Source organism: Cebus imitator, unplaced genomic scaffold, assembly GCF_001604975.1.
Source record: "Cebus imitator isolate Cc_AM_T3 unplaced genomic scaffold, Cebus_imitator-1.0 Scaffold110, whole genome shotgun sequence".
Taxonomy (NCBI): Eukaryota; Metazoa; Chordata; class Mammalia; order Primates; family Cebidae; genus Cebus; species Cebus imitator.
The window spans coordinates 941,368-958,889 of NW_016107425.1; the positions used below are offsets into that span (position 1 = coordinate 941,368).

At 37.7% G+C, this 17,522-nt stretch overlaps 1 protein-coding gene across 1 annotated transcript in view; it reads left to right on the top strand.

The window, feature by feature from the left end:
* GORASP2 (golgi reassembly stacking protein 2) overlaps positions 1 to 17,522 on the top strand; it is a 37,952-nt gene that overhangs the window by 4,867 nt on the left and 15,563 nt on the right. The window contains exons 2-4 of the mRNA XM_017538166.2: positions 15,296 to 15,376; positions 16,453 to 16,656; positions 17,101 to 17,187. Coding sequence (XP_017393655.1) covers positions 15,296 to 15,376; positions 16,453 to 16,656; positions 17,101 to 17,187 — 372 coding nt within the window. The remainder of the gene's footprint in view (positions 1 to 15,295; positions 15,377 to 16,452; positions 16,657 to 17,100; positions 17,188 to 17,522) is intronic.

Below are 17,522 nucleotides of genomic sequence, written 5' to 3' on the forward strand. Positions count from 1 at the left end.
TTATTTTGGTTCTCCAATTCTAATGTAAGCCAGGAAAAATGTTAGGGCTTCTCAGTCTTCAAAGTTATTGTAACTTATCTCCTACGTGTGAACTATGTTTAATATCATTTTTTTGCCTACATTTTCCATTAGTTATCAAGTGAACCCAACAAGACCATTTTCAAAATTAAATTTTTGAATTTAATTTTGTCCTGTTACAGGACCTGCTACTAAATTAAAATCTTCATATTCTGTTCCACACTTAACAACATTTTAAGATGGGGGCCATCTGAGGGCATTCTTTCTGGAGCAAGTATTCACACCAGTGTGGAGACATGGAGAATAGCATTTTCACTCATGCTTTCTTCTGGGAGAGATTTTGAGGTGATGGATGTTTTGAAGGAAGGGTCATTGACATGAAGTGTGTCACCAGTGTAATAACAGGTCTTTATCTTTGAAGCCATTTGCTGCTGTAGACTGGGCAGCATTTAGGTTTTTTCCTCAGAGAAGCAAGTGACTGCAAGTGGAATTACTTCTGTAGAAAATGCAATGCCTAGACCATATCTACTATAATATGGAACTGTTCTTTTTATATATTTTTTCTGTTTTGTCAGAGATGAGCTCTCCCAAAGGAACTGTTTTAAATGGTACCTAGCAAATCTACATAAAACTCTGTTGTGATGGGATTTCAATTTAGTACTTATTTTGAAAAAGTTAATTTCTAATATTCGATGGTCATTTTCTTTATTCTTGTAACACCGTCTTTCTCAAACTTTTGAAACTCATGCCCTCTTTTTTTTTTTTTTTTTTTNCTGAGATAGAGTTTCACTCTTGTTGCCCAGGCTGGAGAGCAGTGGAGCCATCTTGGCTTACTGCAGCCTCCACCTACCAGGTTCAAGTGATTCTCCTGCCTCAGCCTCCCAAGTAGGTGGGATTACAGGCATGCGCCACTACACCTGGCTAGTTTTGTATTTTTAGTAGAGACGGGGTTTCGCCATTTTGACCACACTGGTCTTGAACTCCTGACTTCAAATGAGCCACCCACCTCAGCTTCCCAAAGTGCTGGGATTACAGATATGAGCCACCACGCCTGGCCTCATGCCCTAACACAGAAATCTCACTCTGGCTCCCTTCTCACTCATTCTGGGAACAATGTGTAAAAAGAAAACAGTGGTTGTTTGGGATTGTTTTCTGAATATGAAGTTATAATTGGGAAACCATCTGGAGAGTCTGACCCTGCACCCAAAATTAATCTCTCCTTTTTTTTTTTTTTTTTTTTTTTGATATGGAGTCTCACTCTGTCACCCAGGCTGGAATGCAGTGGCACAGCCTCGGCTCACTTCAACATCTGCCTTCCGGGTTCAAGCAATTCTTCTGCCTCAGCCTTCTGAGTAGCTAGGATTACAGGTGCCTGCCACCATGCCCAGCTAATTTTTGTATTTTTAGTAGAGATGGGGTTTTACTATATTGGTCAGCCTGGTTTCAAACTGCTGACCTCAGGTGATCCACCTGCCTCGGCCTCCCAAAGTCCTGGTATTACAGGCGTGAGCTACAGCACCCAGCCCAAAATTGATCTTTTCCAATGAAAGGCCCAGAAGTTGTTTAATAAACATTCTTTGAAATTGCTTTCAAATGTAGGAATCGGGATATCTCAGTTTATTAAGTCCATGGAATATAATGTATATAAACCTTGGGACACTTGTGGGAATTATATCATAGAACATAAACTTTTCTTGATATTAATAGGCCTTGAACAAATTAGTAGTATTGTGTTGTTTATATACACTTTGGTTTTTTTGAGACGGACTCTTGCTCTGTTACCCAGGCTGGATTGCAGTGGTGTGATCTCAGCCCACTGCAACCTCTGCCTCTCAAGTTCAAGTGATTCTCCTGCCTCAGCCTCCCAAGTACCTGGGATTATAGGCATGTACCACCACCCCCAACTAATTTTTGTATTTTTAGTAGAGACGGGATTTTACCATGTTGGTCAGGCTGGTCTAGAACTTCTGACCTCAAGTGATCCTCCCACCTCAGCTTCCCAAAGTGTTGGGATTACAGGCGTGAGCCACTGCACCCAGCACCCCCCACAACTCCCCACTCTCTCTTTTTTTTTGTTGTTTGTTTTTTTTTTGTTTGTTTGTTTGAGACAGGGTCTCTCTCTAGGCTGGAGTGCAGTAACACAGTCTCCACCCATTGCAGCCTCCACCTCCTGGGCTCAAGTGATCCTCCCCCATCTCAGCCTTCTGAGTCGCTGACACCACAGGCACACACACACACACCACCATGCCCAGCTAATTTTTTGTATCTTGGGCAGAGACGGGGTTTTGCCATGTTGCCCAGGCTGCTCTCAAACTCCTGAGTTCAAGCAATTCATCCACCTCAGCCTCACACAAAGTACTGGGATTACAGACATGAGTCATTGTACCCGGCCTGTGTAAGCTTTCATACTTACATGATGAGGTGTGTTTTAATGCCTGCACTAATAATCTTCAGGATTCTCACTGGGCGTGATCTGCTCAGCATTGATTCTCCTGCCTTTTGGATCCGATACTAACAGGGCTTTTTAATAATTCCTCTGAAAATTTTATAAAAATTGAGCTTAAAACAACCATTAACATCAGTGTGTTCCTTTTGCTGACTTTAATATTCTACTGAAAGGATTATATGTATTGATTGATTCACTAATAAAGTATTAATGTAAACTAGGACATATTTATTTGTAAAGTTTGGTATGTGCTTTAGAAGCTGTGACTTTTTTGTTTTTTGAAACAAGGTCTCTCTCAGTTGCCTAGCTGGAGTGTCGTGATGTGGTCATAGCCCACTGCAGCCTTGAACTTCTGGGTTCAAGCAGTCCCTTCATCTCAGCCTCCTGAGTAGCTTATAGGCACGTGCTGCCACACCCAACCAATTTTTAAGTTTTTTGTAGAAAGGTCTTTCTGTGTTGCCCAAGCTGGTCTTAAACTCCTGGGCTCAAGCAATCCTCTCATCTTGGCTTCCCAAAGTGTTGGGATTAAAACTGTGAGCCACCACACCTGGTCCAAAGTAGTTACTCTGAGAGACTGTGTATTTCCCTTTTGGCATTGCAAATAAATTTAATGTAGCATGAAGAGAATTATGCTGGGGTTCCTCTCTCTCTCTCTCTCTCTCTCTCTCTCTCTCTCTCTCTCTCTCTCTCAGCATCAATGAGAGATCCCTCAAGCACATTGTCAGAACGCTTGAGCCAGGCACAGTGTGCACCTGTAATCCCAGCTACTCCAATCAGGAGACTGAGGTGAGGTGGGGACCAAGAGTTTAAGACCACCCTGGGCAACATAATGAGATCCTGTCTCAATAAAAACAAAAATGTCACTTTTTTATAAAAGAGCCCAGGAGTTTGAGGCTGCAGCCAGCTCTGCTCAGGCCACTGCACTCCAGCCTGGGTAATAGAGCAGCATCTCTAAAATTAATTAATTGATTAATTTTTAAAAAAAGATTAAGGCTGAGTGTTGTGATTCATGCCTGTAATCCCAGCATTTTGGGAGGCTGAGGGGGGTGGATCACTTGAGGTCAGGAGTTCGAGACCAGTCTGGCCAACATGGTGAAACCCCATTTCTATTAAAAATACAAAAGTTAGCCAGGTGTGGTGGCACATGCCTATAGTCCCAGCTACTTGGGAGGCTGAGGCAGGAGAATGGTTTGAACCCTGGAGGTGGAGGTTACAGTGGACTGAGATAGCACCACTGCACTCCAGCCTGGGTGACTGAGTGAGACTCCATCTCAAAAAAAAAAAAAAAGCTTAAGAAACCTGGTCTTGCTCTGTTGCCCAGGCTGGAGTGTGGTGTTGCAATCCCAGCTTACTGCATCCTTGACTTCATGGGCTCAAGCAATCCTCCCTCCCTAGCCTCCCAAGTAGTTAGGACTACAGGTGCATGCCACCATAACTGGCTGATTTTTTTTGAAGGGGCAAGGTCTCACCACATTACCCAGGCTGGTCTCAAACTCCTAGGCTCAAGTGAGCCTCCTGCTTTAGTCTCCCAAAGTGCTGGGACTATAGCTGTGAGCCACATACTTGCCCTAATTAATTAATTAAACGTAAAATCCAGGCTTTGTAGCATGTGCATGTAGTCCTAGGTACTCAGGAGGCTGAGGCGGGAGGATTGCTTGAGCCCAGGAGTTCAAGAGTAGCCTCGGAAAAATATTGAGAGCTCGTCTCAGAAAGAAAAGAAAAGGAAAGAAAGAAGAGGAGGAGGAAGCACCAGGTACAGTGACTTTCACCTGTAATTCCAAAATTTTGGGAGGCCAAGGCACAGGATTGCTTGAAGCCAGGAGTTTGAGACCAGCCTGGGCAACAAAGTGAGATCCTGTCTTTAAAAAAGGCAAGAAGGAAAGAATCTTGTTGTCTTTGTGGACCTGAGTACATTGAGAAACTATCATAGTCAACTACCAGAGACCACCTTTGGGAACAGGATTCTAGTGCCAGCCCTATCACTTCATTCTAGTTCCTTGGGCAACCCTTTGAACTGCTTTGAAAAGCGTCAGTCTTTGTATCTGAAAAGTACAGTTAATAGCAGAGCCACTTCCACCTCTTCCACTAAAAACCACATTAGATACTGTATATTAAAATAAAACAATTGAGCAGTATTAAATCTCTTTCTTAAAGTAACACTGTCTACCTCCTTGATTATCCTGAGGATTAAATGAGATATTCCATGTAAAGCACATAACTTAAAATGTGGAATGTGGTGAGAATTCAAATGTTAGCTGACGCCTTTATTACTACCATTTGCATTATTGTGTAGAACCAGTATTGTTACGGCAATACTAGCTGAAATATTCTACCGTTCTTGTAAACATTTTTAGTAGTATTTTTATTTAAGCAATAGTTATTTTTGTCTGTGTACCTAACCTGTACTTTGCTCCTGTTTAAAACATAAGTTTGAGGTCAAATATGACCCATTAATTTTAGTCATCTACTTACACACATAAATGGTGCTGGTTAATTTTCTCATATCCTCATTAAGGAAATTGTTTTTTAATTTTAAATGGGGAGTACCAATATCATTTTCATTGCATTGCTAAAGTGTTACTACACACATTAAAATGGCTGAGTCTATGTAATTTAAATGATCTTGCTGTGTTTGATTTTCTTCATTGTAGAATCTATAGATAGCAACAGTTAGTCTTATTTCATGATGGATCATTCAGGTTTACAGGTTACCTAGTTAGCCTCCTCATTTTTGCAGCTAAAGAAAAGAACGACAGGCCAAGCGTGGTGGCTCATGCCTGTAATCCCAGCCCTTTGGGAGGCCCAGGCAGATGGATCACCTTAGGTTGGAGTTCGAGACCAGCCTGGTCAATATGGTGAAACCTTGTCTCTGCTAAAAAAAATATTAAAAATTAGCCAGGCTTGATAGCAGGTGCCTGTAATTCCAGCCACTTGGGAGGCTGAGGCAGGAGAATCATTTGAACCCAGGAGGCAGAGGTTCCAGTGAGCTCAGATTGAGCCACTGTACTCCAGCCTGGGCAACAAGAGTGAAACTCTGTCAAAAAAACAAAAACAAAAGCAAGAAAAGAAGCACAGAGACATTAATCTGATTTACCCAAGGTCACACAGCAAGTTTTCTTTCCCTAAGCAACAAATACCTAAGTTATTTGAAGAATAGCGTAAAGAAAACTTTAAAGAAATCCATTAAGAAGTTGTCAGAGTTTTTGCTTCTTTTAGAGCAGACTTCAATTTCTTCCAATGTTATTTTTCTAATGTACAGATCTTTTCTAGAAAACTATTATGCAATAATGGGTTTTTATTTCCTTTTAGTTGCCATTAGAATTTTATTTTAAACTGCTTGAATGTTAAAAATTATGCCAGGGTTGGTTTCAGGAGAACATGCAATTTGCTTTATTTGGGAAGAATGTGTGGAGACATTGTTTTAGCAGGTGAGGCTTGAACTCTTCTAGTCAGTCTACTGCAAAATTATTTACTATAAATTTGTGTCAAGACTCAAATAAGGAAAGTTACCTATCTGCAGACACAGAATATAGTAGCCTCACCTTATTCACAGTTTGACTTTCTGTGGTTTCAGTTACCTTTGGTCAACTGAGGTCCAAAAATACCAGATGTAAAATTCCAGAAATGAAGTTTATAAGTGGTAGATTGTTCTATTTTCTTATTAGTTATTGTTGTTAATCTCTTACTGTGCCTGGCCTATAAATTGAACTTTATCATAAGTATTTGTCTATGGGAGAAAACGTAGTACAGTATAGGTAGGGTTTGGTACTCTGCAGTTTCAGGCACCCATGGAGGGGTCTTGGAACATATCCTCTGCGGATATCAGGGACTGCTATAGCTCCCTCACCCTCCCCCACTAAAAAAAATGCCTATTATAACTATGGAGGATTTACAGTTTATTTTTTGTTATATCACATTCCCAGATCTTTTCTCATCATTTTCATCACCTATGCACATATATAGAGCATGAGAATTTATGTTTATAGTTGAAGTGGCATTTAGGTATTGCTTGGATTGAATTTATTTTCTAGTCTTGTTTGACATTCTACCATTTTTAAAAGCAGTACAAAAGAGAGGAGATGATGGTGTATGTAGATAGTCATGCAGCAGGGTTTTCCACACATTTTATGTGTTAAGCTTTTCTTAACACATTTTATGTGTGGAAAGGGATGTATTGTATACTAATAAAAAGGAGACAGTTATACATTCTAGTAAGCCAATTTTGTGATAAAATTTTCATTGTTAGAAAACTTAAGGAAGATAATTTACATACCTGTCAGAAACGTGGATAAGTGTATCTTTGTATATCACCTAATGAAATACATAGTCTGGTGATATATCTGTGCAGCAAGTTGCCTCATGGTTTCCTTTCTTTGTTACTTTGAGGTAGCAGGTCTGTATACCTCAGCTGAAATTCAAAGACCAGTGCAGTTGTGAGAATGCCTCCCGACCCACAACTCCACCCAAACACTTCTTCCCTCTTATTCTGCCATTCCTCCCTCCCCCAAGTGAAAAACTAAAAAGAAAAAGAAGTTAATGTGAAGTGACCCAAACCTACCATAAGTAGTAGTGTTTGAACACTCTTAATCCTAGAAGAAGATGTGCATGTTTCACTGGAAAGCAATAGTTAGGTCTGTATGTTAAAAGAAAAGAAAAGGAAAAAAAGTTTATGCTAAATCTGGTAAAAACTTTTAATGATCTGGGATCAGAAGTGGAGGGAAAAGTCAGAAAGTTAATTGCCTTTTTTTTTTTTTTTTAATCTGGAACTTGATGGAGCAAAAGTGTTAATGGTATCTTGTAGGACAGCTTTTCTAAACTTTATTTTTATTATAGCTCAAAGCAGAAAATATATTTTCACTGCAACCAGTACATACTACATTTCATGAAGGATATAGGCCTTTATTATATTGTGAATTTTTGACAAATTTTCTATTCTGATACACAATAGATACACATTTAATGTGTCTATTGTGACACACTAAATGGATTTCAGAACCTACTGAAATCATTGACAGTACCTGTAGTTGAATGATACCACTTTAGGGATTATTTCTATAAAGTTGGTGATTTAAAAATCCAGCTTTTAATCATTGATGCAAATTTCTTTTTACATAATGGAAATGTCTCTTTACTGTGCAGTTTCGTCATAAGCTTCTCATTTTTGTTTGTTGAAGAGTAAAAATTGTGTAGCAAATACCATCTTGTTTATTGCAGCTGTTTTTTCTAGAGTGTTAGGAGAGAAGCATTTCTTTCATGCTGCTGTGATTTTTATTTCGTAAGCTAACCTCAGATGTATAGTTTGAACTCTTACAAATGCAAGTTAGTGTGTTCATAATTTCTTTTACCTGTCCATGTTTTGGTAATATATCTTTTTATAATTATTGTAAGCATAATTGTACTTTTGTATTTTCACCTGCTTTATTATGCCTCTTAATTGTCAAAGTAAATCGTGTGGCCCTAAGAAGAATCAGAAGAAAAAAAAAAGCATTGGAAAAAGTGCAACGTCGATATACTTGTTTTGATACAGGGAGCATCTCTTAAGACTTTATATTAAAAGAATGCACACAAGTGTATAGCTTGGTGAATTTTCACAAACAACACACTTATGTAACCAGCCTCTTATCCCTTTCCAGTGACATCCTGCACACCTCCACCTCTGCAGGGTGAATAGTATCCTGATTTCTAACAGCATAGATTAGTTTGGTCTGTTCCTGTACTTTGTATAAGGGGAACCATGTGCTGGGTACTCCTTTGTGTCTGACTGCTTTGCTCAGATATTGCTTGTGAGATTTATTCATGTATATGATAGTAGACCTTTCACATCATTAATGTATTTGGTGCCATTGAGAGAATATGCCAATAGTTATTAACCTGTTGGTAGACTTTTTTGTAGTTTTCAGCTTGGGGCTCTTACAAATAGTGCTACTGTGAACATTATCATGTATTTCTTTTAGAAAACGTGTATACCCATTTTTATTGGATATATACTTAAGGCTAGAATATACGGTCCAGCCTTAAGGTGACATATTTTCAATATTAATAGATATTGCCAAGCCATTTACTAGTTTGCATTCCAGCCAGCAGTAATGGAGGTTTCTAAATGTTCTACATTCTCACTAACACTTAATATTTTTCATCTTTTTAATTTTGGTTATTCTGATAGGTGTGTGGTAGCGTTGCATTGTGGTTTTAATTAGCATTTCCTTGATGACCATTGAAGTTGAGCACATTTTCATATTTATTGATCACTTCAGCATCCTGTTTTGTTTAGGGTCTGCTAAAATCTTTTCCCCAGTTCTCTATTGGGTTGTCTTTTTTCTGTTTTAAGCAACTTTATTGTGATATGAGTTACATACCAGAAAGTTCAGACTTTTAAATTACACAGTCTGGTTGGTTTTTAGTATATTCATAGTTGTGCAACCACCACCACTGCCTAATTCCAGAATCTGTTTATTACTCCGGAAAGAAACCCATATGAATTATTAGCCATTCCCCCATTCTTCTACCCACAACCCCTCATAACAACTACTCTGCTTTCTGTCTCTATGGATTTGTCTATTGTGGACATTTCATATTAAAGGAATTAAATAATATTTGGTCTTTTGTGACTAACTTCTTTCACTTAGCATAATGTTTTTAAGATTTATCCATGTCACAACATGCATTGGTGCTTCATCCTTTCTTATGGGTATACTACATCTTGTTTATCCATTTTTCAGTTGAGGGACATTTGGGCTGTTTCTGATTTGGGGATATTTTGAATAATACTGTTAGGAAACTTGTGTACAGGTTTTTGCATGGAGATATGTTTTCATTTTGCTTGGTTGTTTGTGTACATGGAGTGGAATTCCTGGATCATGTGATAACTTTGTGTGTAACATTCTGAGGATCTGCCAAACTGTTTTCCGCGGCAGCTATACCATTTTACATTCCCACCAGCAAATGTGTGTGTTCCATTTTCTCCACATCCTTGTCAGTGCTTGTTACTCTCTTTTTAATTGTGGCCATTCCAGTGGACAAGAAATGGGATCTCGTGGTTTTATTGTCCATCTTTCTTAGTGGTTTACAGTAGTTCAGGATTTGTTCTGGCCACAGATGCTTTGTTGGATATGTATTATATCTTTTTACTTTCTTAATTATACCTTTTGATGAGCAGAAGTTCTTAGTGTAGTTCACTTTATCAATTTTTTTTAGTTGGTAGTGAGTGCATTTTGTGTCCAGTTTAGGAAGCCTTTGCAAACTTAAAGGTCTCAAAGATATTCTTTATGTTTTTCTCTACAGGGTTTATTGTTTTACCCTTGACCTTTAGATCTACCATCCATCTGGAATTGATTTGTGGGAGGCAACATTTGAAAAAGTGGTTTGTCTCTTTTTCCTGCTAACACTTTTACAAGACTTATTTTTTTCTTTTTAAGAGTAAGAGGTATTTAACATGGTTGCAAAAATAATGTCTAGTAATTGGTTAGCTATAAAGATTTACCCTCAGGTGGTGATTGCAGAGTTATGAGGATGAACTTAAGATTTCTTGGGCTTCTATCATAGGCTTGAGACTTAGCTAGGGATTTCATAAACTTAACTCATCAAATTTTTACAACATTCTTGTGAAGTAGAAGGCATTATCCCTTACTTACAAATAAGAAAATTGAGGCCCAGAGTGGTAAATAAACATTGCCTAGCTCATGCAGCTAATAAATGGACGAAATCATGGCTTGAAACCAACTCTGTCTGGCTCTAAAAGTCTATTATTTTTTTCACTGTATATAATCTTATAAAATCTTATTTATGTTTGAGATGGAGTCTTGCTCTCAAGATGATCAGGCTGGAGTGCGGTGGTATGATCATGACTCATTGTAGTCTCAACCTTGTGGACTCAAGCAATCCTCCTGCCTTAGCTGGGACTACAGGCATCTGCCACTACGGACCTGGCTGATTTTTTAAAAAAATTTTGTAGAAATGGGGCCAGGCATGGTGGCTCACGCCTGTAATCCAAGCACTTTGGAGGCCAAGGTGGGCAGATCACGTGAGGTCGGGAGTTCAAGACAAGCCTAACCAACATGGTGAAACCCCATCTTTAAAAAAAAAAAAAGAAAAAATTTTTGTAGAAACAGAATCTCACTTTGTTGCCAAAGCTGGTCTTGAATTCCTAGCCTCATGAGACCCTCTTGCCTCTGCTTCCCAAAGTGCTGGGATAACAAGTGTGAGCCACTGTGCCTGGCCTTAATTATTAAATTTACAAATTTAACCTGTTTATCTTAAATTGCTATGATATTTGGCCCAGTAATAAATGTTAAATGGTCTGTAGAGCCAAGTATATATAGACTTTTAGTTAAGATGACTTGAAGAAAGCAGGAGATAAATTAATAATCAGGAGATCCCATAGGGGATAGAAAGTATTGAAGTGGTAATCTGATGCTTGAGAGATTAGGTGCCAGAAGATTCTTGTCAGTGGATAACATTGCAAGAGAAACTTACCTGTGTTAGTGTTTGGTTTGCTATGTTGTAGATAATATTTTCTACGCTACAAAATATAAGAAATTTCCTTTAGGTATATTAGGGTCAAAGAGAGCATTTTTCTAAGGCACCCTCTGCTAGCTTCCTAGCAATAATTAAGATAGCTACCTGATGTAATTGTGCAGATACTAATGATGTGAATAAATTTAGGAAAGAAATTAATTTCAAGGGCCATTAGCAGAAAGGAAGTCGATGTTAGTACAAAATGAAATGGAAAAATAGAGTTAGGGAAAGGATCAAGTTTATTTTAGAATTCAAAATTTAGCTTTTGAATCCTGTTTAAATTATAGGAAGAATGCTTCTGATATTGGAAAATTTCCATTTCGGACAAATAGTTTAAACTTTATACTCTAAAGTTTAAACTTTCTAAGGGCAGTCTGATAAGAATCAGTATGTAGGGTGAGCTTTCTAAATGAGTGATTACATTATAAAAGTGCTATCTTTAGCCCTTTTTAACTAAAAGGTAAACTTCTGGCAGTCTCAGTGGCAAAGTCTGAAATTGATCAGTGATCTAGTTGGGTTCTAGATAAAATGCTATTAATAGTTATTTGGAAACACTCAGATTCAGAGAATTAGATGATGAGATGTGGGCTTTATTAAATGAGAAACTCCACTTTGAGGAGGCGCCTAAGGATCTGTGCTGGTCATCCCTTTTCACACCTGAGGCCTTTTATGTTTAATTGATAACCACCTAATAGGCATTTCACATCTAGTTGATCTGACTCTGTCCAAGATAACTGTGATATGACCTTACTTTTCCTGTAACTCCAGGCAGCCACTACTCTACCTTTCAGAGTTGCCATTTGAGAAGAAATATGCTATTTTGAGTCCTGGACATTTTCTTTGATAACATATAGAATATGAAATCACCCCCATTTTAGAAAACAGTATACAGAGATTGAAAGCTGGGTGTGATGACTTGCCCCATCATCCTAGTACTTTGGGAGGCTGAGAAGGGAGGATCGCTTGAAACCAGGAATTCAAGACCTGCCTTGGCAACATAATAAGACCCTCATCTCTATGAAAAATTTAAAAATTAGCCAAGCATGATGGTGCACTCCAAAAAAATTTAAAAATTATCTGGGCATGGGGGTACACACATGTAGTCCCAGCTACTTGGGAGGCCAGGAGTAAGCTATGAATGTACCACTACACTACAGCCTGAGCAAGAGTGGGACCCTGTCTCAAAAAAAAAAAAAGAAAAAAAAGAGGAAGAAGAATAAGAAACTGAACACCTTTAAATAATAAATTCCTTTGATATATAACTTATTTAATTTACAAAAATGATTTGATCCCAAATTTGCAGGAAAACATAAAAACATGATCAAACAGTTTTAGGGACTTAAACATTGAACCATCTATATAGGGCAACTATAGTGTGACAAAAGAATATCTAGTTTTGGCCGGGCGCGGTGGCTCAAGCCTGTAATCCCAGCACTTTGGGAGGCCGAGACGGGTGGATCACGAGGTCAAGAGATCAAGACCAACCTGGTCAACACGGTGAAACCCCGTCTCTACTAAAAATACAAAAAATTAGCTGGGCATGGTGGCGCATGCCTGTAATCACACAGGAGAATTGCCTGAACCCAGGAGGCGGAGGTTGCAGTGAGCCGAGATCGCACCATTGCACTCCAGCCTGGGTAACAAGAGCGAAACTCCGTCACAAAAAAAAAAAAAGAATATCTAGTTTTACTTCTTCTGAGACTATGATACTGTAATTTGGCTTAAAATAAATAAAAGGTAACATTAAGAGGTAATGAACAATTTTGATTGACATTGGTATTAGAGGGATGTATTTTAGGAACAATCTGTGTTCCATTTTGAAAGTATTAAAGTGACTCGTTACTGTGTAACTGCAGCTTTATGTATGGTTGAATGTGTATCTGTCATTTGCTGTTGGTATTTGCAAAACTGAGTATAGATTTGGACTATTAATAGGAAATCAGCCTATAAATATCAATGCAAACTTTTGTTCTTGTGGAATAGGTTTTTGTTGTTGTTGTTGTTTTGTTTTGAGACAAGGTCTTGCCCTGTTGCCTATGCCAGAGTGCAGTGATGGGACCTGGGCCCTATGCAGCCTCAATCTCCTGGGTGCAAGTGATCCTCCCAGCTCAGCCTTCCAAGTAGCTGGGACTACAGAAGCACACCCCCATACCCGCCTAATTTTTTGTAGAAACAGGGCTCTCCCTATATTGCCCAGTTTGGTCTTAAACTCCTGGATTTCAATCCTCCTGCCTCGGCCTCCCAAAGTGCCAGGATTATAGGCATGAGTCACTGCTCCTGGCCATGGAATAGCTTTGACATTATTTAATAATATCAAGCAGAATATAAATTCCTTAGACAGGAAAATATTTTGGAAAAAAATGCAGAGTGGATTATATTTGCTTTTTTGTCATGTTTCTACTATTACTAGCTACTAACATTTTACTATAAATTTTGAAAATTTGACAATCTGTTGTTGCTAAGTAATCTTTTTTATTCTATGAACCTATGAATTATATTAAAAGTAATCCCACTCTTCCATTTAAAGGCCAATAAATCTAGCCCTGCCCTTTCTTTCCAGCCTTCTCTTGTACTAATAGTTTCAAGATAGACTTTTGGCCAGGTGCAGTGGCTCACGCCTGTAATCCCAGCACATTGGGAGGCCAAGGTGGGCAGATCATTTGAGGTCAGGAGTTCAAGACCAGCCTGACCAGTGTAGTGAAACCCTGCCTCTACAAAAAAAATTAATTAATTAAAAAAATAAGGCTGGTATGGTGGTGGTGCACACCTGTAATCCCAGCTACTTGGGAGGCTGAGGCACAAGAATCATTTGAACCTGGGAGGCGGAGACTGCAGTGAGCCAAGATCATGGTACTGCCCTCCACCCTGGGCAACAGAGCAAGCCTCTTGTCTCAAGAAATAAAAATTTAAAAGATGAGGTTTTGAGTTTCACTTCCACTATTAAGCAACTATGGGATCAAAAGATACGGGATTCTTAAAAAAAAAAAAAAAAAGATATGGGATTCTCTTTTTTAACCTATAAAATAAAAGAACTGCACAGAATACATGGTTTTTAAACCTTCTTGGAGTCATGGAGAAACCCTCTGAGAATCTGATGAAAGTCACCAGTATTTACACCCTGAAAACTGCTTATTCGTATAAAAGATTGCATATAATTTCAGGAGCTGTAGTATTTTCTAAAGCCATCCACAGACCTCAATTTAAGATCCCTGGATTAGAGGATTTCTGGGTTAATCCTAGGTTTCAAAATCTGTAATTCTCTATTTCTGTCCACACAACCTTGTTGTCTAGCTATACATGCTATGATCCTCATTCTTCAGACTCTTGCTTCTGGATGTTTACTCACATTGTTTTGTCCATTTTCAGATGTCCTTCATACCCCCTTGACCATCTTTACCTTTGAGTGTTCTACCCTCTTTTTAAAACACAATTCAATGCCACTTTTTGTGTCTGAAGCTTCTTCAGTCAGAATTAATCTAATCTTTCCCTTAGAACCTTATACTGAAAAGCTCTTAACCTGTTTGGTCTTACAGTGATTAGAGGGCTGCGTATCCATTGCCCCTTCCTCTTCTTACCTGCTCCTGAACAGTTTATAAATGACTTGACGCAGGTGACTGTGTGCCTGTCTTCACTTTGTAACTAAGTGGTACCTTGCTAGTAGTAGTCAAGGAATAATTGCTTGAATTTATCGCTTAATTGTGATGATTAACTGTCTATTATTTCCTGTGCTAATTGCTGAGAGGATTACCCCCTGTCTCTCAAAAAGGGAGAAAGTATTGTGGAAATAGAACCACAGAGGGATAGAAGATGAACTAGGCCCACTGCAGTGGCTCACACCTGTAATCCCAGCACTTTGGAAGGTTGAGATGGGGGGAATTGCTTAAGTTCAAGACCAGCCTGGGCAGCATGGCAAAACCCTGTCTCCACAAAAAATACAAAAATTAGCTGGACATGGTGGTGCATGGCTGTAGTCCCAGGTACTTGGGAGGCTGAGGCACGAGAATCGTTTGAATTAGGGAGGCAGAGGTTGCACAACGTTGAACCAAGATTGTACCACTGCACTCCAGCCTGGACAACAGAGTGAGCGTCTGTCTCAAAGAAACAAAAATATAAATAGAAGATGAACGTACAGAACGGATAGAGTATAGGGGGCTGGACGGGCATTATCTGGGAGAGATTAAGAGAAATGAGAGAACCAGTATGTACTGTATTTCATTATCAGTGAAATTGGTCTATTTTTACTGAAAAGAGAGATTTGGCTTAACAATTTTCACCTAAGCTTTACATTTTTTGTTTTTGTTGTTTTTGTTTCTGCAGGTACAAGAAAATTCTCCAGGACATAGGGCTGGATTGGAGCCTTTCTTTGATTTTATTGTTTCTATTAATGGTTCAAGATTAGTAAGTTCAACTTTTTGTAGTTTTGTCTATAGTATTTGTAATCTCTCAAAATGGAATTTTTCAGATGATCTGAGATGGGTGTTTATTACATTATGTATACTGTGATGCCAGTTTATAGAAATAATCGTGTATTAATAAACATTGAAATATCTAGAATATTGTAGCTTATGCTCCACTGATTATCTTAGGAAAGTCTCCAGAATCACAGGAGTCTTTTATATGTTAAATATTTAATTTTTATAAGCAGAAAGAAATAATTAACATGTAAAAGATTGCTTTTTAAAGATATAAGACTTCTGTTAGTTGTTGACAAATAGATTAGTAGGAAGATTCATTCTTTCATCTAATTCTCTCAGACTTGTCAGTTTTCTTGGTACTAAGTTTCACAGTATACAAATAATTGTATTAGAACCAGACAGAGAGATATGCCCCAAAGTACAAAATTAAAACCACTTTTTATACATTAAGTTCTAAGAAAAGGTAATTATATAATCTTGGCGAAGAAAATTATTGGAATAGTAGTTACTTGGTTGGTTTATTTTTTCATAGTAGTCTAAAGTTTTTGTTGATTATAACATCTCTGACATATAAATAAAGGCCAGCATCTGGCCTTTTTTTATGAAATGAAATGTTTAATATACTGTTTCTACTTTCTTTTCTATTTGTAAATAATGAAGTATGTATTTAGAAATAGAGTCCAAAGTTAAACTTTAACCCCAGTAAATGTTTTAGATTTTTAAAATCAAAGTCATCACAACTTAGTAATATGACTTCTTAGGGCATATTTTGTTTTTTACACATCGAAGCCCTGGATCATTCTAAATAATGTTGGGTTGCAATTTATAATCCATAGTGAGCTGTTAGAAGAAAGTCAGTTTCAAGTTGTTGCTAACATAAGAGTTGTCCTTAATTTCTTGACGTTCTTTTACGTGGAGGAAAATTTAAATGTCGGTGAAACCTTTGTTGAATGTTCTATTTATGTTGATTATTGTTATTACTCTTATAATAACCATTTGGATGCTTAAGTTAACATTAAATTTTATTTACTAAGTAATATGATTTCTATGTGTTCACAGAATAAAGACAATGACACTCTTAAGGATCTACTGAAAGCAAATGTTGAAAAGCCCGTAAAAATGCTTATCTATAGCAGCAAAACACTGGAGCTGCGGGAGACCTCAGTCACACCAAGTAACCTGTGGGGTGGCCAGGGCTTATTGGGAGTGAGCATTCGTTTCTGCAGCTTTGATGGGGCAAATGAAAATGTTTGGCATGTGTTGGTAAGTATCAACTGAGCTGTTACTGGTGGTCACAAAGCAATGTAGAAAGATGTTTTAACAATGGTTGTTTCTGGCTTAATAAGATTGTAAGGATATTATTAGGCAGTTTTTGCTAAAAATCAGCATTCATTGCTTTTTTAAATATGGATCACTTTTTTTAAGTTGAGTAAGAGAAGCAAATGTAGAAGTTTAAGAACTTTTTCTAATGATCATTATAAGAAGATGTATTAAAATAGCTACAAAAATATTTTAAATATTTGTTAAATATTATATAATTTTTATGCTCAGAAGTTTAAAATATATTCTGTAGTTTCTGACATCTGACACATCTCTAGCAAGACAAAAGAATACAGATTTAAAAAATCAATATAATTAAAAATTGAGACTATAAACTAGATTATTTTATATATATTAATTTTAGTGTGTGTTTTTGTGTCATTCTAGGAAGTGGAACCAAATTCTCCTGCAGCACTGGCAGGTCTTAGACCACATAGTGATTATATTATTGGAGCAGATACAGTCATGAATGAGGTAATTTGTGTGTTTATTAATAGTGAAAACTATATTAAATTTCCTCCTTGATGTTTGAGTTGAGAAAGATATTTGCATGCTTTGCATTTAGAGTTAAAATTTCAGTCTTTGTTGATCAAGCATAACTTATGCCTCAGGGTGTTAAATGGAACATCTGGTAGGTGTCTTATTAGGTATAGCTGTGAGGAGAAACACATACTGTGCGGCAATTGCACAGATTTTGTGTATAATATACAGAAATCTCTGCATACCTCAAGTCTAAATCAAATTCTCATTTTCAGTTGTTCATTGATTTCATTTTCTCTTCCCCTTTTTGTTCAGTGACAACATTAGCT